At 38.4% G+C, this 20,298-nt stretch overlaps 2 protein-coding genes across 5 annotated transcripts in view; one reads left to right on the forward strand and one right to left on the reverse strand.

The window, feature by feature from the left end:
* The window catches only part of LOC134637474 (high affinity immunoglobulin epsilon receptor subunit beta-like), a 28,589-nt gene that overhangs the window by 7,496 nt on the left and 795 nt on the right, over nt 1-20,298 (reverse strand). The window contains exons 2-3 of one of the 3 annotated variants that reach the window (XM_063487907.1): nt 19,094-19,271; nt 18,727-18,846 (exon numbers count right to left, since the gene is read on the reverse strand). In XM_063487907.1, coding sequence (XP_063343977.1) covers nt 18,727-18,846; nt 19,094-19,270 — 297 coding nt within the window. In that variant the 5' untranslated portion in view covers nt 19,271. Of the gene's footprint in view, nt 1-18,726; nt 18,847-19,093; nt 19,292-20,298 lie in introns of all 3 variants that reach the window. The other 2 variants (XM_063487906.1, XM_063487908.1) reach the window with 2 other exon arrangements.
* LOC134637363 (sterile alpha motif domain-containing protein 3-like) lies at nt 1,052-14,848 on the forward strand. 2 transcript variants are annotated; one of them, XM_063487771.1, is made up of 6 exons: nt 1,052-1,880; nt 8,437-9,476; nt 9,854-10,009; nt 11,838-11,930; nt 12,544-12,676; nt 14,612-14,848. In XM_063487771.1, the coding sequence occupies exons 2-6, from the start codon at nt 8,448-8,450 to the stop codon at nt 14,677-14,679; spliced, it is 1,479 nt and encodes a 492-aa protein (XP_063343841.1). In that variant the 5' UTR covers nt 1,052-1,880; nt 8,437-8,447; the 3' UTR covers nt 14,680-14,848. The 2 variants fall into 2 exon arrangements, with proteins under 2 accessions (XP_063343841.1, XP_063343840.1); XM_063487770.1 differs by lacking the exon at nt 14,612-14,848 and having other exon boundaries at nt 12,544-12,866.

Raw genomic sequence — 20,298 nt, forward strand, 5'->3', positions numbered from 1 at the left:
TTTTAAAATAAAATTCCCCCGTGAACCCGTCTGGACCCGGAGCTTTGTTATTTGGAAGCATCTGAATAACCTTCAAAATTTCACTTTGAGTTATGGGTTTACATAAATCATCCCTTTGGATTTCAGTAACTTTAGGTAAATTTAGTCCTAAGATAAAAGTGGTGCATCTTGTTTGTATGTTGATGTAAACTGGGACGTATATAACTGCATATAAAAAGTTTTAAAAGTGTCATTAATCATGAAATTATCATATTTAAGTAAACCAGATGAGTCTCTAACACATGGGATATTACAACCAGCTCCCTTATTACGAAGAAGATTAGCCAAATAGCGGTTAGGTTTGATAGCAAACTCATGTAACCTCTGCCTCATGAAGAATAGGGTGGCGCTGCCACTTGGTGTTCGCTCTCTCTGCGGTAGTATCACTTCCTGTTCTGGCTCAAACACAGTGGTGTTTTTGAGTAGCTTGTCTGCTTAGCAATTTAATTAAAAACTTTTAGATACATTCTTTTTTCATAGTATAATTTTCACGTGCTTCATCCGAAGCACACTTTCTGTGTACTCCTACCTAATTTATAGCTAGGGTTGCCAACCGTCCCTTAAAAAAGTCAATGTCCAGTATTTAGAAACAAAAGTACACGTCCCGTATTGAGCTAATAAGGGACGCACTTTGTCCCGTAATACAGTGAGAATCAAAAGTAGTCTATAAATGTTAATGGAATTAACGCTTTGTTTGAAAACATAATTCCCAGCCCCTCTACTGCTTTGTGACCAATGAGCTGACAGCACACTTATGACAATTCGAGTATGACCGTTCAGATTACCGCTTATCTCATTGGTCGAGGAAAGGTCGCTTACGGAGAAAATACCGGAAGACAACACATGACCACAACAAGAAGCATGACCAACAGGGAAACAAACACCGACACTGCGGTGCAAGTCTCGGACGACAGTACACCTAAAGCTGGGCAGACACTGTGATTTTTTTCAGTCACGTTATTCAGCTCCTGCTCAAACTGCACGATTGACTCGCAGGGGTTATAAGTTGGTAGGTCACGATGCAGGTCTCACACTATACCGCCCGATGCTCTGATGCGACCTGAGTGCTCACACTGTGCCTCCATAAAATGAAGGTTATAACAGAAAATCTGTCGCTCACTCTCCCTCTCTGTCTTTCACTCACACAGACACGCACACCACCACCATCAACTTTGCTAAATTGCTAATGAAAAACATTGATCAGGCAGCTGTGATTGAGCAGCAATGTAAATCCAACTATTTTCACGGTTGTTGTGGTCGTGATAATTTTGTGATGCCACATCGAAAAGGCTCGGATGAGCTTTCCAAAGTTCTACAAGTTGTGCCTCCATCGCTTGAGTCCAGATCACACGCTGCACAGCCGTGCTGCTCCGTCTTTTTCACCGACGTTTACGTGTTTGCGCGTGAGCAGTGTGAGCGGCTGCGGTGACACCCTCACGAGCGATTGATGATCGGGAGCTGGTCGTGAGGTGTTAATCGCTTCTCGTTACCCCACGTATACTACAAGATGCACGATGAAGGCCAAAATCGGTCGCACGACTCAAAAATCGGCTCAAAATGGGCCAAAAATCGCACAGTGTAAGCCCAGCATTAGACCAGCAATGTTTGTTCCCCTCAGAGAAAGAAAAAAAAAGGCTGCAAAAGTACTGGGAGGAATGGGAAAAGGAAAACACTGGAAAAGTGCACGATAACACCTATAAAGCGCACTGCACTGTGTGCCGGCGCACTTTTTCCATAGGCATGCTTCTAATGGTGGGCACATGAAGAACATGAGGGGCGTGAAAGCTCGGGGAACCCTTAACCAATTTTTTGTCCACCAGGCCACGGCAGAAGCAGATATGGTATGTAAACACTGGTTTGTTTTTTTTAAACCCTCTGGTTAAGGTTAATATGGCCATGAGCAGTGAATATCAGCGCTATGTGGCCAGAAGTGTGATGATATAATTTATTCTGTGTAATAAACAACTGCAAGGATAGATGATTACAACAAATAGATGACTAATACATAAAAGTAATACATAGATGAATAATGATGATGAGTTATGATGTGTAATCATGGGAACAAGCGGGTTTACAAACGGCAGCAGCTGATTAGCATTAGAAAAGCTGAAATAATACCTCAACTGAAGCCAACTGTACTAAATGCACTATATGTGCACCGTTACAAGAATGTTTTTCGTTCTATTGTTTTCTATTAATTTATATAATTTTAAGTTAAGCAGGACAGAGTTCTTTTAAAGAAAGATTTACTTATATTCTCAAAAGTTAAGCATGACAGGCTTCTGTTTAAGAAAGAGACCTGTTTTATTGTGTTAATGTTGTCATTTTGAGCTAAAAATAAATGGCTAAATGATCATTTGTTTCCCATATGGTCATATCACAAAGAATATGCATCTACTTAAATCAAATTCAAGTCAAATGGTTAAAAAAATAATTTCACACACAAAAAAAGGAGCTACAAAATTCACCACACTGGGAAGGGTGAAGACAGAAAGTGAAACTAAGCAGAGTGTTTTGATCAAAACTGTGTGTGTGTGACATATATCAGAGATATATATACGCATGTAGCTTGTAATAGTCTCAGACCTGAGCTTGTGTGTTCGTGTGGCGGGTCTCCATTTCCGGAAATGTAAAAATAAAGATTATTTTATGAGCTTGACCACTCTGAGTCCAGTCTTTCTCTGTCGCCAAAAGAATTCAAAAGAACGGGATTTAATAGCAGATAACTTGTAAGCTGGAGAGGAAATGGCGTGTCACAAATTTAGAAGATCATCATTTAGCCTGGAGAAATAGTTTGCTGCTTTATAAGAAAGCCCTCCGCAAAGCCAGAACATCTTACTATTCATCACTGATTGAAGAAAATAAGAACAACCCCAGGTTTCTCTTCAGCACTGTAGCCAGGCTGACAAAAAGTCAGAGCTCTACTGAACCAACCATCCCTTTAACGTTAACTAGTAATGACTTCATGAACTTCTTCAGAAATAACATTTTAATCATTAGAGAAAAAATTACCAATAATCATCCCACAGATGTAACATTATCTACAGCTACTTTTAGTACCATCGATATTCATTTAGACTCTTTTTCTCCAATTGATCTTTCTGAGTTAACTTCAATAATTACTTCCTCCAAACCATCAACGTGTCTTTTAGACCCCATTCCTACAAAACTGCTCAAAGAAGTCCTGCCATTAATTAATGCTTCAGTCTTAAATATTATCAACCTATCTCTAATAATCAGCTATGTACCACAGGCCTTCAAGCTGGCTGTAGTTAAACCTTTACTCAAAAAGCATCTCTAGACCCAGCTGTCTTAGCTAATAATAGGCCAATCTCCAACCTTCCTTTCATATCAAACATCCTTGAAAGAGTAGTTGTCAAACAGCTAACAGATCATCTGCAGAGGAATGGCTTATTTGAAGAGTTTCAGTCAGGTTTCAGAGCTCATCACAGCACAGAAACAGCTTTAGTGAAGGTTACAAATGATCTTCTTATGGCCTCTGACAGTGGACTCATCTCTGTGCTTGTCCTGCTAGACCTCAGTGCAGCGTTCGATACTGTTGACCATAATATCCTATTAGAGCGATTAAAGCACGTTGTAGGTATTACAGGTACTGCGCTTCAGTGGTTTGTATCATATCTGTCTACTAGACTCAAATTTGTGCATGTAAATGGAGAGTCCTCTTCACACACTAAGGTCAATTATGGTGTTTCACAGGGTTCACACCCAACTCTATCTGTCCATGAAGCCAGATAACACACACCAATTAGTTAAATTGCAGGAATTTCTTAAAGACATAAAGACCTGGATGGCCGCTAACTTTCTGCTTCTTAATTCAGATAAAACTGAGGTTATTGTACTCGGCCCTGAAAATCTTAGAAATATGGTATCTAACCAGATTCTTACTCTGGATGGCATTACCTTGCACTCAAAAAAGTGAAATTGGGTGGTTATTGCATTTACAAGTCTCTAACATGTGATTTGAACAAAATTAATTTATGTTTCCGAGGTGAACGTAATTAAATCATATACGATCTGCATAAAATTTACCAACTTAGCACCTCTTAAATTTATTCTTGTTGATATGACATGATAAAATCTAACAAGAGTGGTTAGCTGCCTTAAAGACTCGCGATATCACAAGATCACACGTGATTTTAACCACAGGCAACAGGAAAGCGCATGGTTTGCTTCGCGGTCATCTTGGAAAGGTAAGAGTGAATCTGTCTTCATCCATCCAAATGAAAATACTTTTTGCGCAAAGATATCATTAGTTTGTCTATTCTTTTCAGTGATATTTATTCACATTTGGATTTTTTTGTTTGTTTTTTTAAAATCTGTCTGTTTATGCCATTTTCGCTAGCTAACACATTAGTACAACAATATAGCATAATGTCAAGCTAGCACAAGTATAAAAAACTAATATGAAAGACATAGCTACTTCAAATGTAGATATTGTTTATAACTTAAACTCTGCAAATAAGCTAGTTGGGCTCTACCACAGAAACTGTTGTGATAAATACACATTTTATGTATGGGTTGTTGAAATGTGTAAGTTTGTAAGTTGCAACTGTTGCACAGTAGTTTATTTAACAATTGATATATGTTTTTAGTACACTGAGGAGGAAAGACCAAACATGAACAGATATTCTTTTCTGTTTTTTTCATTTTTTTGAAATAAAATATTTGTCTACTTCATAAACTTAGAGACTTGCAGTGCCCTCCTGTAAAGATAACACATGTTTAATTGTGAAATGGTACTTTTGGTAAGGTGATCATTTTTAATTTGAAATTTGTGGGACTGATTTATCTAATCTGTTTCAGGACGCAGCTGCCATCCAACCCCATAAGTGACCGTTGACGAAAGGGATCATTGGCCATCATCAAGTTTGTGATTTGAATGTAGTTAGGCTAAAAACATTGAAAGGGTCAGTGATTGATTGAGTCCAGTCATTAATTACTTAGGGTTCACTTAAATGAAGATTAGCCTGTTGTTTATTTATTTAACCTTTGAGTGAAGGATGTGGCAGTGTAAGGTGTGTAGTGGATCTCTATCTAGTAGATATGAGCTACTAAAACATTTTAGACTTCAGCACCGGCACATGCCACGTTACCCATGCCCACACATAAACTGCCCATGTACTTTTAAGACATTTAATGCTTTGTACATTCATTTAAGTAGAGTTCATGCTCAACAGAACACCCAGAGGTTGCAGCAATTATCAACATACAGTTGTCATTTGTGCACCTGTAGCAATCTTCCAACAGAGAAGTCTTATTTTTTACACATTGGCACTCATCTGAAAAGTAGTGAAACCGTTACTTGTATGTTTGAAAGTTGTACTTTTCACACAAATATATATGGAACATTTCATTCTCACAAGAACAGGAAACACACCCCACATACATTCAAAGATTTCAAGCCCGGTGTAGTTAAAATCACACAAGTTTCACAAGGATCTTCTTATAATCCTGAGGAAGATGCAGGTAATCAAGTTAACTCTGCAGTTTCAGCAGACAGTGCATGTTCAAGTAGCGATTCAGATGTAGCTAAGAACTTGCCTGAAGTAATTGAGAAAAATTTTGCCGCAGTGTTGCTCAAGTTGGAGCATTTTGCACATGTGCCAGGCACAAAAATTGATGAGTTCTTAGAAGAACTGCACTACTTAAGTTCAGCAACACTGCCCCTCTCCATTGAAATTCTAGAAAGGGTGTTTCAGAAACACAGTGTCACAACTGAAAGGTCCATGTTAGAAGAGGTAGCCACTGCTATCTGCACATCTAACCCATTGCTCAAAGCGATCGAGAAGGGGGGACGTCTGAGCTCAACTTACATCCGCAACCAGTATTATAAAGAAAGCTTTAACGTTGTAGAACCCATTGAGTACATTCTTGATGCCAAGGAAAAAAGGAGTTTTCAGTACGTGCCTGTACTTAAGTCTTTGCAGCAGCTCTTTGTCAGGAAAGGTGTTGTGGACAGGTTAGTTGAAAATCACAAGGCCCAGAATAGGGGGACTAGTGAACACCATACTTACAACTCTTCTCAGGATGGTTCATACTTCAAGCAAAACAGTTTTTTGTCAGGGGATGACATGAGAATTTTATTGTGTTTATACATAGATGATTTTGAGATTTGCAATCCTTTGGGTACCTCTCGCAGGAAACATAAGCTTTGTGGCATCTACTGGACTGTGAGTAATTTGCCTATAGGCTCACATTCATCACTATCATCAATTTACTTGGCAGTCTTGTGTAAAACTGATGATGTGAAGAAATATGGTTATTACCATGTCATGCAACCTCTTCTTCAAGATGTGAAGACCCTGGAGCAAGAGGGAATTTTCATTCCATTACTAGGCAGATGTCTTAAAGGCACAATTCAGGTTGTTGTAGCAGATAATCTGGGGGCTCACAGCATAGCTGGTTTTACTGAGAGCTTTTCTAGTGGGTACATTTGCCGATTTTGCACAGGAACCAGAGCAGAAATCCAAACAAAAGAGGTAAAATCAGGTGCATTTACACTCAGGACTAAAGAACTCCATGACTCTCATGTCAAATTAGCTCATGAGACTGGTACGAGCTGTTTTGGAGTGAAAAAGCCTTGTGTTATCAGTGAAAATATTGCCCACTTCAGTGTTCACACAGGTTATCCTCCAGATATTATGCATGATCTTTTTGAGGGCATAGTGCCGGTGGAGCTTGCACGCTGTTTGGCATTGCTGATATCCAATAAATATTTTAATCTTGAAACCCTCAACAAATCCATCTTGCATTTTCCTTACAAATGGGATGACAAGACAAATAGGCCACATGTGATCCCACACACATTTTCAACTAAGGCGACAATAGGTGGGAATGCCCATGAAAACTGGGCTCTGTTAAGACTGCTCCCATTTATAATTGGGCATCTGGTTCCAGAGGGTGAAATGGCATGGCAAATACTGTTGGACTTGAAAGACATTGTCGAGCTTGTGGTTGCTCCAACACACACAGATGAGTCCATTGCTTATCTTGAGGCAAAAATTTCTGAGCACAGACAAAAGCACCAAGAACTCTTCCCTGGTGTGCATCTGCTCCCAAAACATCATTACTTAGAGCACTATCCTCATCTGATAAGGATGTTTGGGCCTCTTGTAGGATTCTGGACAATGCGTTTTGAAGCCAAGCACAGTTATTTTAAGCAGGTTGTGCGCCACACCAATTGCTTTAAAAATGTGCCCCTTTCGCTAGCCACTAAGCATCAGCTCATGATTTCATATCACTTGAGGTCATCTAGTATTGAAAAAACTCCTCTACAGGTCACAAATGTCTCAACAGTTCCTGTTGATGTTTTGAAAGAAGAAATGGCTCAGACTATTGCACAGAAATTCCCTGGTACATCTGAAGTCCACCTTGCAAAGTGTGTGTCAAGCAAAGGTGTAACATTTAGAAATGGGATGATAGTTGCTCATGGGTCTACAGGTGGACTGCCTGACTTTGGAGAGATTGTTCAGATTTGTATTGTTCAGGAGAGCTTGTGTTTCATAGTGAGAAGGCTTTCTGGCTGGTACAGGGAACATTTCAGAGCCTTTGAGCTCACTACATGTCCAAGCAGAGAGACTGTGTTAATTGAACTTGGTGAACTTGCCGATGAATACCCTTTGGCAGACTACTTTGTTGGGCCTCTAAGACTGGTGACATTAAAAAGACACATAGATGTAATATAAGGTTTGTTATCTTTTGCATGTATAATAATGTATATATCAGTTTAGTCACTATTAGTTTGTCATAATATCTTCTCTTTCTCTCTCTCTTTGTGTGTGTCTCTCTCTCTCTCACACACACACACAGTGCTTAACATAGTTATTAAATCATCAGCCAATATTAGGTCTAAGCCATAGCGGTAATGGTTATCCCACCAGTATGGACAAGCTCTATGATCTAAATATTTTTATTGCTAAAGTAAAATTCATGTTGTTATGCATTTAATTTTCAATATATTATCTTACAGAACTAGAAATAAAAGGTAAAGCAAATTCTTATTAAGATGCCAAGTTACAATTATTTATTTTAATTCCTGAAGAGAATGTTATGCTTTATTAATTTTACTCCTGAGAGAATTCCAGTTTAAATTTGATTATAAAAATGTGAATAATTCATTTTGAAATTCTTCATTCCTGTTCAACATGGTAAAATGTGGAACTCACTGAAAAGGAAAGAGTCCAAATTACAGGAATTAACTCATTTTTATGACAGGCAATCTTAATAAATCTAAAATGTATTGAAAATTAATGTGGCATTATTTTATTTACGTCAATTTTAATGGACATAGCCTGCCACACCTTTATCGAATTGCTTTGTTGAAATCAGATTTACCCTTGTTGAAACGGTTAACGTTGTCTTAATTTCCTCTTTTAGGCTGTTGTGAAATGGCTGCAATGGTGAAACTCAGAATCATTTTCTCCGAAAATGATTCCCGGAGATTGATCCTTCCAAATGGGATGCCAGAGTCTGTCAGTGAGCTAGTTCAGCAGATAAAGGGACAGTGTGGAGTTAATGGGGACTTCAGGCTTCAGTTCATGGATGCAGAATTTGGGAATGAATTCACCAACTTGGAGTCAATGTCGGACATCCAGGACAAAAGTACCATCAAGGTCATCTTTAGCTCAGTTACACCTGTCGAGCCTGGTGAGCCACTGCTCCCTCTTTACTCATCTGCTGCCACTTCCCGCACTCTAGATGACTCCTCATCCCTTTCATCTCCTGGGAACTCATTTGATACAGACATATTGTCTTCTCCTGAATCTACATCCTCAAGAGCCACTGCATGGCCCGATGTCTTCCCCATTCCCCGGTTCTCTTATGATACTCAACTACAGCTGGACAGGGCCAATGCTACTTTCAAAGAATCTGGAGCTTTATTGAATCCTGATCATAAAATTAAGTCTGCCATTCTTGATGGTTTAGCTGAAACAATTGTTCAGTACAAGGTCTACCTCTCTGACAGGGAGTTTGATGAGGTCGCAGAAGCTCTTGTAACAACCCATCCATGTTTGAAAGAGCCTGGTTCAGTCACTGGATATGGCGGATGGAAAACAAGCTTGAAGTATAAACTTGCTAACTACCGAACTAAGCTTAGACGGCTTGGATGCCCTGAAGTTACTGTGAATTCCTTAAAACATAAACCTGATGGCAAATGTACTCCTGCGTATGGCGTGAAGAAGCCAAAAAAAGCTGAAGTGAATTACTGCCCCACTTATCCAGCTGGTGAAACTGCAGAGACACTAGAAGAAATCAGAGTGGACCTCCTGTCAGAAGTTAAGAAAAAAAACAATGACCACAGGGTGGCTGCAATGATGGAGAAGACCTTTGCTCTCAGAAGGCAAGAGGTAGTACGTGAAGCACCGATGATCGCTGAATTCAAAATGAGGTGGCCAGCTCTCTTCCATGTGTGTGAGGTAATTGAATGGGTTTAAAAAAACAGCAATATTTTGCTTCCATTGGATTATTATATAAAAGTAACTTGTGACCACATGGGATTTACTGAAGGTCAGCTAAAGCAGCCTGTGTTAGCTCAGCTACAAATATGAATGCAGGAACCTAATATACAAGAAATTAATGGATTATGCATTCACATGTATTGAACAGACTTGACTCACTTTTAAGTGGACTGAATAATGACAACACAATCCTCTGTTAATTATTTGTGGTTGTATTTTCCTTTATGTATCCTGGGGTTTTTTGAAAGGTGCTGTGTAAATCTCAGTTATAAATGTATTCTTATTATAAGTCAAACTGAGTTTTGTCTGTTGGATTATTATTCTGCCTTTGGCAGGTGAGTGCAGAATTCAAGAGGATTACAACCATCCATTTGCAGTCCAAGTTCTTCTCCCAGCTGGATAGTTATTCGGCAAACCTTATGAAGATATATGCCAAGAAGGGTGGAGTACAAGGGCGAAAAATTAAGACCATCATGGCACCTGCAACCCAGGTATGACCAGATATATTTATACAAGCCCAATTGAAGAAAGTTTGGATATTGTGTAAAGTGTAACTAAAACCAGAATGCAGTGATTTGCATTTCAAAACCATCTTTTACTAAATTTGGTGAGTTAGAAACATTTGTAAATGTTTTTGTACTTGATTCTAATCTGCTAATTTTTATTCTGCTTGAACTGCAGCTGAAAATTAATCAGTTAAATTTGTAATTCACCTAAAATATCTGTTCAGTGACATTGATTTCACTTTGATATGGAGACAAGCTAATGTGATTTCCATGTTTCCTTTATCAGGCCTCGTGATGGTAAGCTTTAGTGTTTAAGTGAGTCCAGTTTAAATTTTCAGACTCTAATGTGCTGATATCACCTCACAAATAAACAACAGCACTTTAAGCAAATAATTTACTGGAACTACAATGTTTATTTTACTGCTCTGTTTATTAAAACATCAGATTCAACATTTGCTGCACCATTTATCACTAGTCCCTAAACAGCATGGGTGTTTTTTTACTGTTATATGGAAGAAGAGTCATATGACCCGTGAAACGCTCCTTTAGATTGGTTAGATATTGCTACCACCCTTTTTATGGAAACAAGCCGTGGAAATCCTAGGTTAAGTTAATGAGTTAATAACCAACTTTGTGTGAGTGCATATCCTGATCACCAGTGTAAATCCAGATAAGGTGCTGAACTCGCTTCATAGGACAGGCCTCTGTTGCTCAACTTTTGGGAGAAGAATGTCGTCTCATTTTTGTCTGATACACGATTCTAGCTGCTCTACAGAGGCCTATACTAGGAAATGGGTTCAACAGCGAGTTTGAGAGTAAATACAGCATTAAAAGAATGCAAACATAGGCTTAAACTACATACAAATTTCATATGAGGACAGCATGTACAGCAGCGGTCCCCAACCCATTTTTGCTCCACGGACCGGTTTATGTCTGACAATATTTTCACGAACCGGCCTTTAAGGTGTCACAAATAAATAAAACCAGTACCAAAAAAAAGATAATTTATTCATAACACACGGGGAAAGCTAAAAACCGATAAAAACTCTCAGTCTGGGGTCCTCTTTTGTCATATTTTTTTCATTTTATCACGTGCCAAATGTTATGGGGTAGTCGGAGGTCTGGAGAGCTGGCAGGCCAGTTCATCAAATTCAAGATGAGCTGATATTTTTCTCAAAAATTATCAAATTTTCCCAGATTAAAAATTTTGTATGTTCATTTGTAAGTGAGATGTAGTTTTGAGACTAGGAAATCATTGCATTCTGATTGTATGTACATTTATACATCATCCAAACTTTCTTGAATTGGGGGTGGTATGGCATGATTAAATTCATAGATAAAGTAATAAATAATATTACAATGACAGATTTGTCTAAAATGCGTAAAGACTATTCCAAAGGGATAAAGATTGCAAAACAATAGCCTCTAAATTTCTCAAAAAACTTTCTTTAACCCCACTGCTAGGTTGTTGAAATGGATTTCCATATATATGTGTGTATGTATATATATTTCCATGTGTGTGTGTGTGTGTGTGTGTATATATATATACACACACACACACGTATACATGTTGTGTGTATATATATATGTGTGTGTGTGTGTGTGTATATATATGTGTGTGTGTGGTGTGTGTGTATATATATGTGTGTGTGTGGTGTGTGTGTATATATGTGTGTGTGTGTGTGTGTGTATATATATATATATATATTTATATATATATATATATATATATATATATATATTTATATTTATGTGTGGAGAGTGAGAGAGAGTATATTTGCGTAATTTATGTATTTTTCCTCTGTGTATTAAGACTGCTGCTGTTGAAGTCAGAAGAGAATGCATCCTCAAAGGTCTTTGCGTGTACCTGAATGAAGATCCAGAGAAGCTGGTGAAGGATTACCTGGTATGTTAATTTGCATTTATCCTTATCTAAGGAGATGATCAAAGATAGGCTCAAACTACATATAAAAAGCTACATACAAGAAGTTTGTGGCTTTAAATATTACGTTTTAAAAATAGGAAAAGTAAGGGCTTTATTTTTCTCACTAGATACTGCACGCACCATTCTTGAGTGTTTTATACTAACCTCATAAAATAATATCATCACAGAACTAATATCATATAATAATATCATTATAATAACCTCATTCACCCATTCACACACACATTCATACAAGTATTTCTATGTAGCATTCACACTTTGATGGATGTATCAGGAGCAACTTGGGGTTCAGTATCTTACCCATGGTTAGTTCTGGTATTCAGACTGGAGAACCCAATGATTAATCCAGTACACGACTTGCTCTACCTCCTGAGCCACAGCCACCCCTATCACAACTCAATATTTTAAAAGACAGGACTTTGTTGAGGTATTGAATTAGATTGTCTTGAGTCAGAAGAAATATCAGGCAGTCATTTTTGATTACATTTGCATTATTATAAAGTTTGAATGAATAAAGCTTTTAGGTATTTTACATTAATTATCTCTCTCTCTTTTTTTTTTTTAATTGTCACAGGACGTTGATAAAAGCATCGCCACTGCCATAGCAGAGACCGTCTTTGGAATCTGTGTGATTCGATCAGAGGGTGCGGAGCCTGGCGATGACCCTCAGGATGTTATGATTGTTCTAGAGGGGGTGGAAGTGATGGGTGAGTTGGGCAATGTAGCTTTTGCAGTGGCAATGTTGCTTGGTCTGGTCTACTCACTAAACCTGAGCTACCCTCCGGAACTCAGGTACACCTTTGAGGTTCTGCAGAAGATTCTTATGGAGTTGGATGCACACAAACTATCCAACAAAGTACAGGTTCTCAAAACTCTTCTTTCTCGTTGAGAAATGTTGCCAATACAACAGCTATACCATGTATTTGGAACATGAACCAGAAAGAACTGCAGACAGATGATACCATGCATTTTTTATTCATTTTGAGATACACAAAATTGGTGATGTTTGTTTTTTTGAAAGTGCATCTCTATGACCTTCAAAATCACTTGATTCAGCTGTTCATTTTGGTTAAAAATGGTTTGAACAGGTTAAGTTTCCACCATGTCCACTACTTTTTTTTTCTGTTATATAACTTGCATTACATGTATTGTTCACACGTTTTTGTGAAATTTGATATAAATCCAATAAATTGGAGAAAACAAAAAGATCTGTATGACAATTTTTGTATTTAAGTTTTAGATATTGTAATAGTGCAATGCATGTTATCCAGACTCTAGAGTTTGTTAAATACTCCCCAAAAAATTACTCTTTAAATGAACTTAAAAAAATCATGGAAAGAATTTCCACATTATTAAATGGCTTTCTATTAGCATTAAACACTTGTGTTGGACTAACATAATTTGTATGAGTTGGTTCAACTCAATTAACTTAAGTTGGAACCAAATTTAGTACATTAGTTGGAGAAAACCTACTGAATTGAGTTGGAACAAAACCCTTTAAGTTGGATCAACACTATTATCTTATATTGGATTCAAATGCAGTAAATACGTTGATTCATCAATCATTAATTAAGTTGGTCCAACTTGAGTACATTAAGTTGGAATTACAGAATTGCATAATGCTAAAATAAAGCAATTTAATCACGTGGAAATTCTTTCCATGATTTTTTTATGTTCATTTAAAGAGTTATTTTTTTGAGTGTGGCCTCCAGTAATACTGTGAGGAACCTTGGAGTCATGTTGACCAGGACATGTCCTTCAATGCACATATTAAACAAATATGTAAGACTGCTTTCTTCCATTTTTGCAACATCTCTAAAATTAGAAATACCCTGTCTCAGATTGGGGAAGATTGACTGGGGAAACCTGCAGTCAGCTGAGACTGAAGAAGTCACTTGGATGAGTGACGAAATGTTTCCCCCACAAAACGCTACGTCCAGATGAACAGAATCAACTTTTGGAGATCCTGTCTCAGAGTGACACTGAAAAACTAGTTCATGCATTTATTTCTTCCAGGCTGGACTACTGTAATTCATTATTATCAGGATGTCCTAAAAACTCCCTGAAAAGCCTTCAGTTAATTCAAAATGCTGCAGCAAGAGTCCTGACAGGGACTAGAAAGAGAGAGCAGATTTCTCCTGTTTTGGCTTCTCTTCATTGGCTTCCTGTTAAATCCAGAATTGAATTCAAAATCCTGCTCCTCACATACAAGGTCTTAAATAATCAGGCCCCATCTTATCTTAATGACCTTGTAGTGCCATATCACCCTATTAGAGCACTTCGCTCTTGCACTACAGGCGTACTTGTTGTTCCAAGAGTAAATAAAAGTAGAATGGGAGGCAGAGCCTTCAGTTTTCAGGCCCCTCTTCTGTGGAACCAGCTTCCAGTTTGGATTCAGGAGACAGACACTATCTCTACTTTTAAGATTAGGCTTTAAACTTTTCTTTTCTAAAGCATATAGTTAGGGCTGGACCAGGTGACCCTGAATCCTCCCTTAGTTATGCTGCAATAGACGTTGGCTGCCAGGGAATTCCCATGATGCATTGAGTTTTTCCTTTCCAGTCACCTTTCTCACTCACTATGTTAATAGACCTCTCTGCATTTAATCATACCTGTTATTAATCTCTGTGTCTCTTCCACAGCATGTCTTTATCCTGTATTACTTCTGTCACCCCAACCGGTTGCAGCAGATGGCCCCGCCCCTCCCTGAGCCTGGTTCTGCCGGAGGTTTCTTCCTGTTAAAAGGGAGTTTTTCCTTCCCACCGTCGCCCAAGCGCTTGCTCATAGGGGGTCATATGATTGTTGGGTTTTTCTCTGTATCTATTATTGTAAGATCTACTGTACAATATAAAGCGCCTTGAGGCGACTGTTGTTGTGATTTGGCGCTATATAAATAAAATTGAATTGAATATGGATTTCTCAGCCTTATTGTCAGTAGTCCCTCCAAAGCCGTTTTAACCACCTAAATTTCATTCCTTAATTGCTCAGAAGGTGATTCATTGTGTTTAGCCTGCAGTTCGTCCAATTCTAGTTATAATTTTCGTTGCTCCATCTGATTTTTCTTCTTCAGGCCCTCTGATTATGAATAATCAGCCTACGGGTGTAAGCCTTGAGGGTGTCCCAGAGCAGGCCTGGAGAAACTTCAGGGGTTGCATTATCCTTTAAAAGATGTTCGAGCTAAGTTAAAAATATTTTGAATTTTGGGTCGTGAATCAAAAAATGATTAAATCTCCAGTTATGAGACTGAGGGACAGGATTTAGATCACTTAGCTGAACAAAAAACCGGTGCATGGTCTGATATGATAATATCACCTATTGTACAACTCAAAATGTTTCCCAGTGATTTTTTGGGGGTGAAAACGAGATCAATTCTACTACTTGTTCTATGAACACCAGGGGAAAAAAAATAAATTCTATATCTTTAGGATGAAGAGTCCGCCAGGTGTCAACCAAATCAAGTTCCTTACAAGTATCTAAAAGTGCTTTGGCCCTTGTAGACATTTGAATTTGTTTTGGAGGGGATCTGTCCTTAGTTGTTGAAAAATAACAGTTAAAATCTCCGGCTATCACAGAATTATCACAAACCCAGTCAGAAAAGGAAGAGAAAGCATGAGCAATAAAGTCGTTAGACCGTACTGGTGGAAAATAAATATTCAGAAATGCCACTGCCTGACCACTTAGGGTGCCCTTTAAGGAAACATATCATATTGTTTGGTCAACTGTAAGTGCTAGGTGTTTATGTATTAAAATGGCTGCACCGCGGTTCTTACTCGTAAAGGAGGAACTAAAAACTTGACCGACCCAATCGCGTTTTAATTTTAGGTGCTCCTGAGGAGACAGGTGAGTTTCCTGCAACAAGGCAACATGGACATTCTCCCTCTTAAAAAAACTCAATATTTTTTTTCGTTTGATAGGGCTATGTATACCTCCTACATTCCAAGAGCAAACATTTAACACTGAATGATCACTTATCATACAATATTTGAAGTAAGCATTGAACCACAGTCAGGTGACCGAAGCATAGCTGATATGTAGGGCTCCCAAACACTGCCCTACAACACCAGTGGCAAGTAAAATACATGTAGAATATGAAAAACAAACATCCTGCTTTGCTAACAATTGACAAAGAACTGTTTACAAAAAACATAACCGTCAAGAAACTTGTGAGTATGGAGGTCAGACAAAGGTCTCCAATATGGAAGCCCGTTTCTGCCACTAAAAAAAAAGGATCCATAACTCGAAATTTCGACTTATTAACTCAAAATTTTGAGAAAAGTAACTCGAAATTTTGAGTTAGCACTGCCAATCAGTAATCTACGTGAATGACGTCATTTCCTTGTTACCCGGAAGCTGAAGCCCTCAGCTACAAATGCTACAGCTAAGCTACCAGCATTACATCCAGTCATGAATCCACAGATTGCTGAGTATTTTCAGCATGGCTTCAAAAATGATGAAATCCTTGTGTTATCAGGTGAATCACATGGCGTTACTATCAGCAAACGTACTCGCAAAAGCGCCAGTTTGTTGCGATCCGGTTTTGAGTGAGCGTTAGTTTGCGCCATATGCTTCCGGGTAAAAAGAAAGTGACCTCATTCACGTAGATTACTGATTGGCAGAGCTAACTCAAAATTTTGAGAAAAGTAACTCGAAATTTCAAGTTATGTTTCTCCAAATTTCGAGTTATTTTTCTTGAAATTTCGAGTTAATAAGTCAAAATTTCAAGAAAATAACTCGAAATTTCGAGTTATGGATACTTGGGTTTTTTGGGGGTTTTTTGTGGTGGAAACGGGCTTCCATACTCCAATGCCCCGCAGGGGGCGCAAGCTAACTTTCCAACTTGGACATCAAGGATTCTGCCCTTGATTGGTTTAAATCCTACCTCTCGGGTAGGACTTTCTCTGTCATGATGGGCTGCTACTCATCCACCGCTGCCCCTCTTTGTTGTGGAGTACCACAGGGGTCTGTGCTGGGCCCTCTACTGTTTGTCTTGTACATGCTACCCCTGGGTTCTATCTTTGACAAATACCAGATCTCCTACCACTGTTATGATAATGACATTCAAATCTATTTCCAATTGTCTGATGACCTGCCAGCTTCATTGAATCGTTTGTCTGACTGCTTGAAAGAGTTTACAGAGTAGCTGTCAGCCAATTCTCTCATTTTAAATGAGAAGAAAACTGAGATTATGGTGTTTGATAGTCACACTCCATGAGACCGGCTAGCTGCCCGATTTGGCCCCTTTGCTTGCTTTCTTACAGATACTGTAAGTAATCTAGGTGTTTGCCTGGATAGTTCATTTAAGCTAGATAAACAGGTTTCCTCAGTGGTTAAATCTGGCTTCCAAATGCGCCAAATTTCAAAGGTCAAACACTTAATACCGTACAAAGATCTTGAAAAACTGATACATGCCTTTGTGACCTCCAGATTAGATTATTGTAACTCGCTCTACTCTGGACTCCAACTTGCTCACCTCCAAAGATTACAGCTCGTTGAGAATGCTGTGGCTCGTCTCCTAACTAGAACTAGAACTAGAAAGTTTGCCTCTATTACTCCAGTGCTCTCTGACTTACATTGGCTGCCTATTAAATTTCATATTGATTTTAAAGTTCTGCTGCTTACTTTTAAATGCCTAAGCAACATTGCCCCTGACTATCTCACCGACCTCCTCAGTCTCTATACTCCCAGCCGTTCTTTACGATCTTCCGGTCAGTTACTTCTGGCCCAGCCCAGGCACCATCTGAAGACTAGGGGTGCATTTGCCTCTGTAGCACCAAACCTATGGAATAATCTTCCTGCGACCATTTGCGCCTCTGACTCCATTCAATCCTTTAAAGTACACTTGAAAACTTACCTGTTCAACCTGGCTTTTCCAACTCACTAATTCTCACCACTCATTAATTGCTATATCGCTACTCATTTCTCTGGATAATCATGATTTCTTTCTGTCTCTACTTACTAATGTGTTTTGTTTGTTTCTCTATTTTCTCTATTTTCCCTTGTTTTAAGGACTTACTGTTCAGTGTAATCATTTACCGTTATTCCTTACTGTGAAGCACTTTGGTGTACCCCCTTGTTTTAAACGTGCTATATAAATAAATAAAATTGTATTGTATGAAATGTTACGACTTGTTTGGTCATTGGTTGTTGTATAAAATATGGCATTAATTATTTGACTTAGTTATTGATGGATTTATTTATTTAATTGTGATGACAGTACAGTTCCAATTTAATTGTGACTGTTAATTTGTCTTTTGACTTTCTAGGGGAGGTTTTTTTTTTTTCCCCACGATCAGAGTCCTGATCAGTGCAGGATGGCAAGCCACCCTACCACCACTGCATTGTGGTAGGTCCAGTGAATCTGTAAATGGGCTTGAACTATACACTTGTTGGAATATGGCCTATTAAAGATCAGCGGAACTGAGCTGAACTGGACTAAATCTTATTCCACTTCCTTTTTGGACCAAACTGGTTGTTTTGTATTATTATTATTGTGTGGTTTATAATATATATGCATTTTTTGCATATCTGTATATAAAGTTCACATCACCATGAAATACATAATATATATATTTTTGAGTTTTTTTTCTGTTGTTTGTGTTTTATTCACACACCCAGGCTCCTTAGTCGAAGCTACTTCTGATTAGCTGCAGTCAAGCGCCCTAGCCCTTTACCGCATTACACAGGCAACAATAACAACCACTGTGCTCCTTATTGGACAAAAATAAATATACATCATTATCCATCATTATTTCCTTACCAGTGCTGCCAACCAAAAAGGAAAGCCTATGAATCTGAAATACCACGAAGGGGTGCCGTGCATGCAACAGAGTATAACTCCAAATCCAATGTTGAGCAGCCCAATCATTATCTGCAGAGTCTGTGAAAAATGAAGTACAGTATGAACAGTGAGAATTGTGCACTTTATCTGTATCTACGACTGTTTGCAAACTACACAACACCTGAAGCTGCAAAGCATTTACAGAACCAAAAAGGTTCAGTGTTAATCTTTTCTCGGAGAACTTTTTGAACCAATGACTGACTCAAAGTCTAGATCAGAGAGTGGAGAGAGAAAAATTAAAAGTAGGCATAATATAAAATGTGATGTATAGATGGTTGTAGCTCACCCCCAGCACTGTCTGAGAAGTTCTGTTGAGGCTTCTCAGGTGCTGAGAAACACTGCAGCACACTGGACTGTAGCAAAGGTTCTTGAAGATCTGGCACAGAGGAGGCCAAGGACTTTGGGGGTCAGAGGTCAGAGTGAGTACAGTGACCCCATCAGCCTTGGACATAGTCACTGACATCCTGTCTTGAGATCCTGGAGACTGAGAGACAAGAGAGCAGATAAAACTGAAATGAGCTGAATCGGATTAAAGTTTTAGCGGAAAAACAATTTGACCCAAACACTTCCCTTCACTTCCTTTCACTTAACTTCACTTTCCACCAAAGGAGCTTTAAACAGAATTTTAAAAAGTTAATTAATGTTATTAATTAATTAACTTTTAATTAATTAAACTGACTTGATGCCGGGAGGCTATCACATCACTGGATGCTTTCAAGTTGACTTTAATGGGTGACACTGGTTCTTCATATACATAACACTGTGCTGATACTAGTTTACAAGAATGTTTTACATGGAAAGGCAACCTCCAGCTGCTGAAAATGGAATCCAGCAGTGATGTGCCCAGTCACTTTACTGTGTCGGCTACAACAGCAGGTCACTTGCCATAAACTTCTATGTTAAAATTTTCACTTCACAGCAGTAAAAAGTTTGTAGTTGCTCCAAAAAAATGGGTTTGGTATCTATAGATAATTTCTGGCATAATAATAACAACCAACATCATCATAATAACAATCATATTCATAATAAAAGTGTGATGGTCCGTAGTGGGTGACTCCCTGTTTTGGTTTTTGTTTATTCAATGTTCTCGGTTTTTTTGGGGTTTTCATGATTTGATTTTTTTTGTATTTTATGTTCCTTAGTTATTCTTTAGCACTGCTGTAATTTCCTTTAGGTTTTTTCTCTGTGCCTCCCTTGTGTTCCTTCTGTTGTGTCTTATGTTCCTGGTTCGATGTTCATGTTATTTCCTGTTTTACTTTGACAATCCCATGTCCAGTGTCAGTGGGTCTAGTTTTGTTTCACCTTGTCTTGTTATGTCTAATTAATCCCAGCTGTGTTTCCCTCCTAAATCCCATTCCCTCATTATTCCCTTGTATATTTAAGCCCTGTGTTTTCCTTTGCCTTTTGTCCTGTTGTACCTCCTCATGTGTGTAAGTCTCCGCGTGTTTCTGGTTTCCTGGAGTTTTCCAGTGTTCTGTTCTTAGTTATTCT

The sequence above is a fragment of the Pelmatolapia mariae genome, linkage group LG10_11 (assembly GCF_036321145.2).
Source record: "Pelmatolapia mariae isolate MD_Pm_ZW linkage group LG10_11, Pm_UMD_F_2, whole genome shotgun sequence".
In the NCBI taxonomy this organism is placed as follows: Eukaryota; Metazoa; Chordata; class Actinopteri; order Cichliformes; family Cichlidae; genus Pelmatolapia; species Pelmatolapia mariae.

What these genes read in the sequence shown, in the direction of transcription:
- LOC134637363 (XM_063487770.1), top strand. Translation starts at nt 8,448, where the DNA reads ATGGCTGCAATGGTGAAACTCAGAATCATTTTCTCCGAAAATGATTCC. An exon ending in TCATGGCACCTGCAACCCAG is followed by an intron (nt 10,010 to 11,837) that starts GTATGACCAGAT and finishes CTGTGTATTAAG; the next exon opens with ACTGCTGCTGTTGAAGTCAG. An exon ending in AGCTGGTGAAGGATTACCTG is followed by an intron (nt 11,931 to 12,543) that starts GTATGTTAATTT and finishes TAATTGTCACAG; the next exon opens with GACGTTGATAAAAGCATCGC.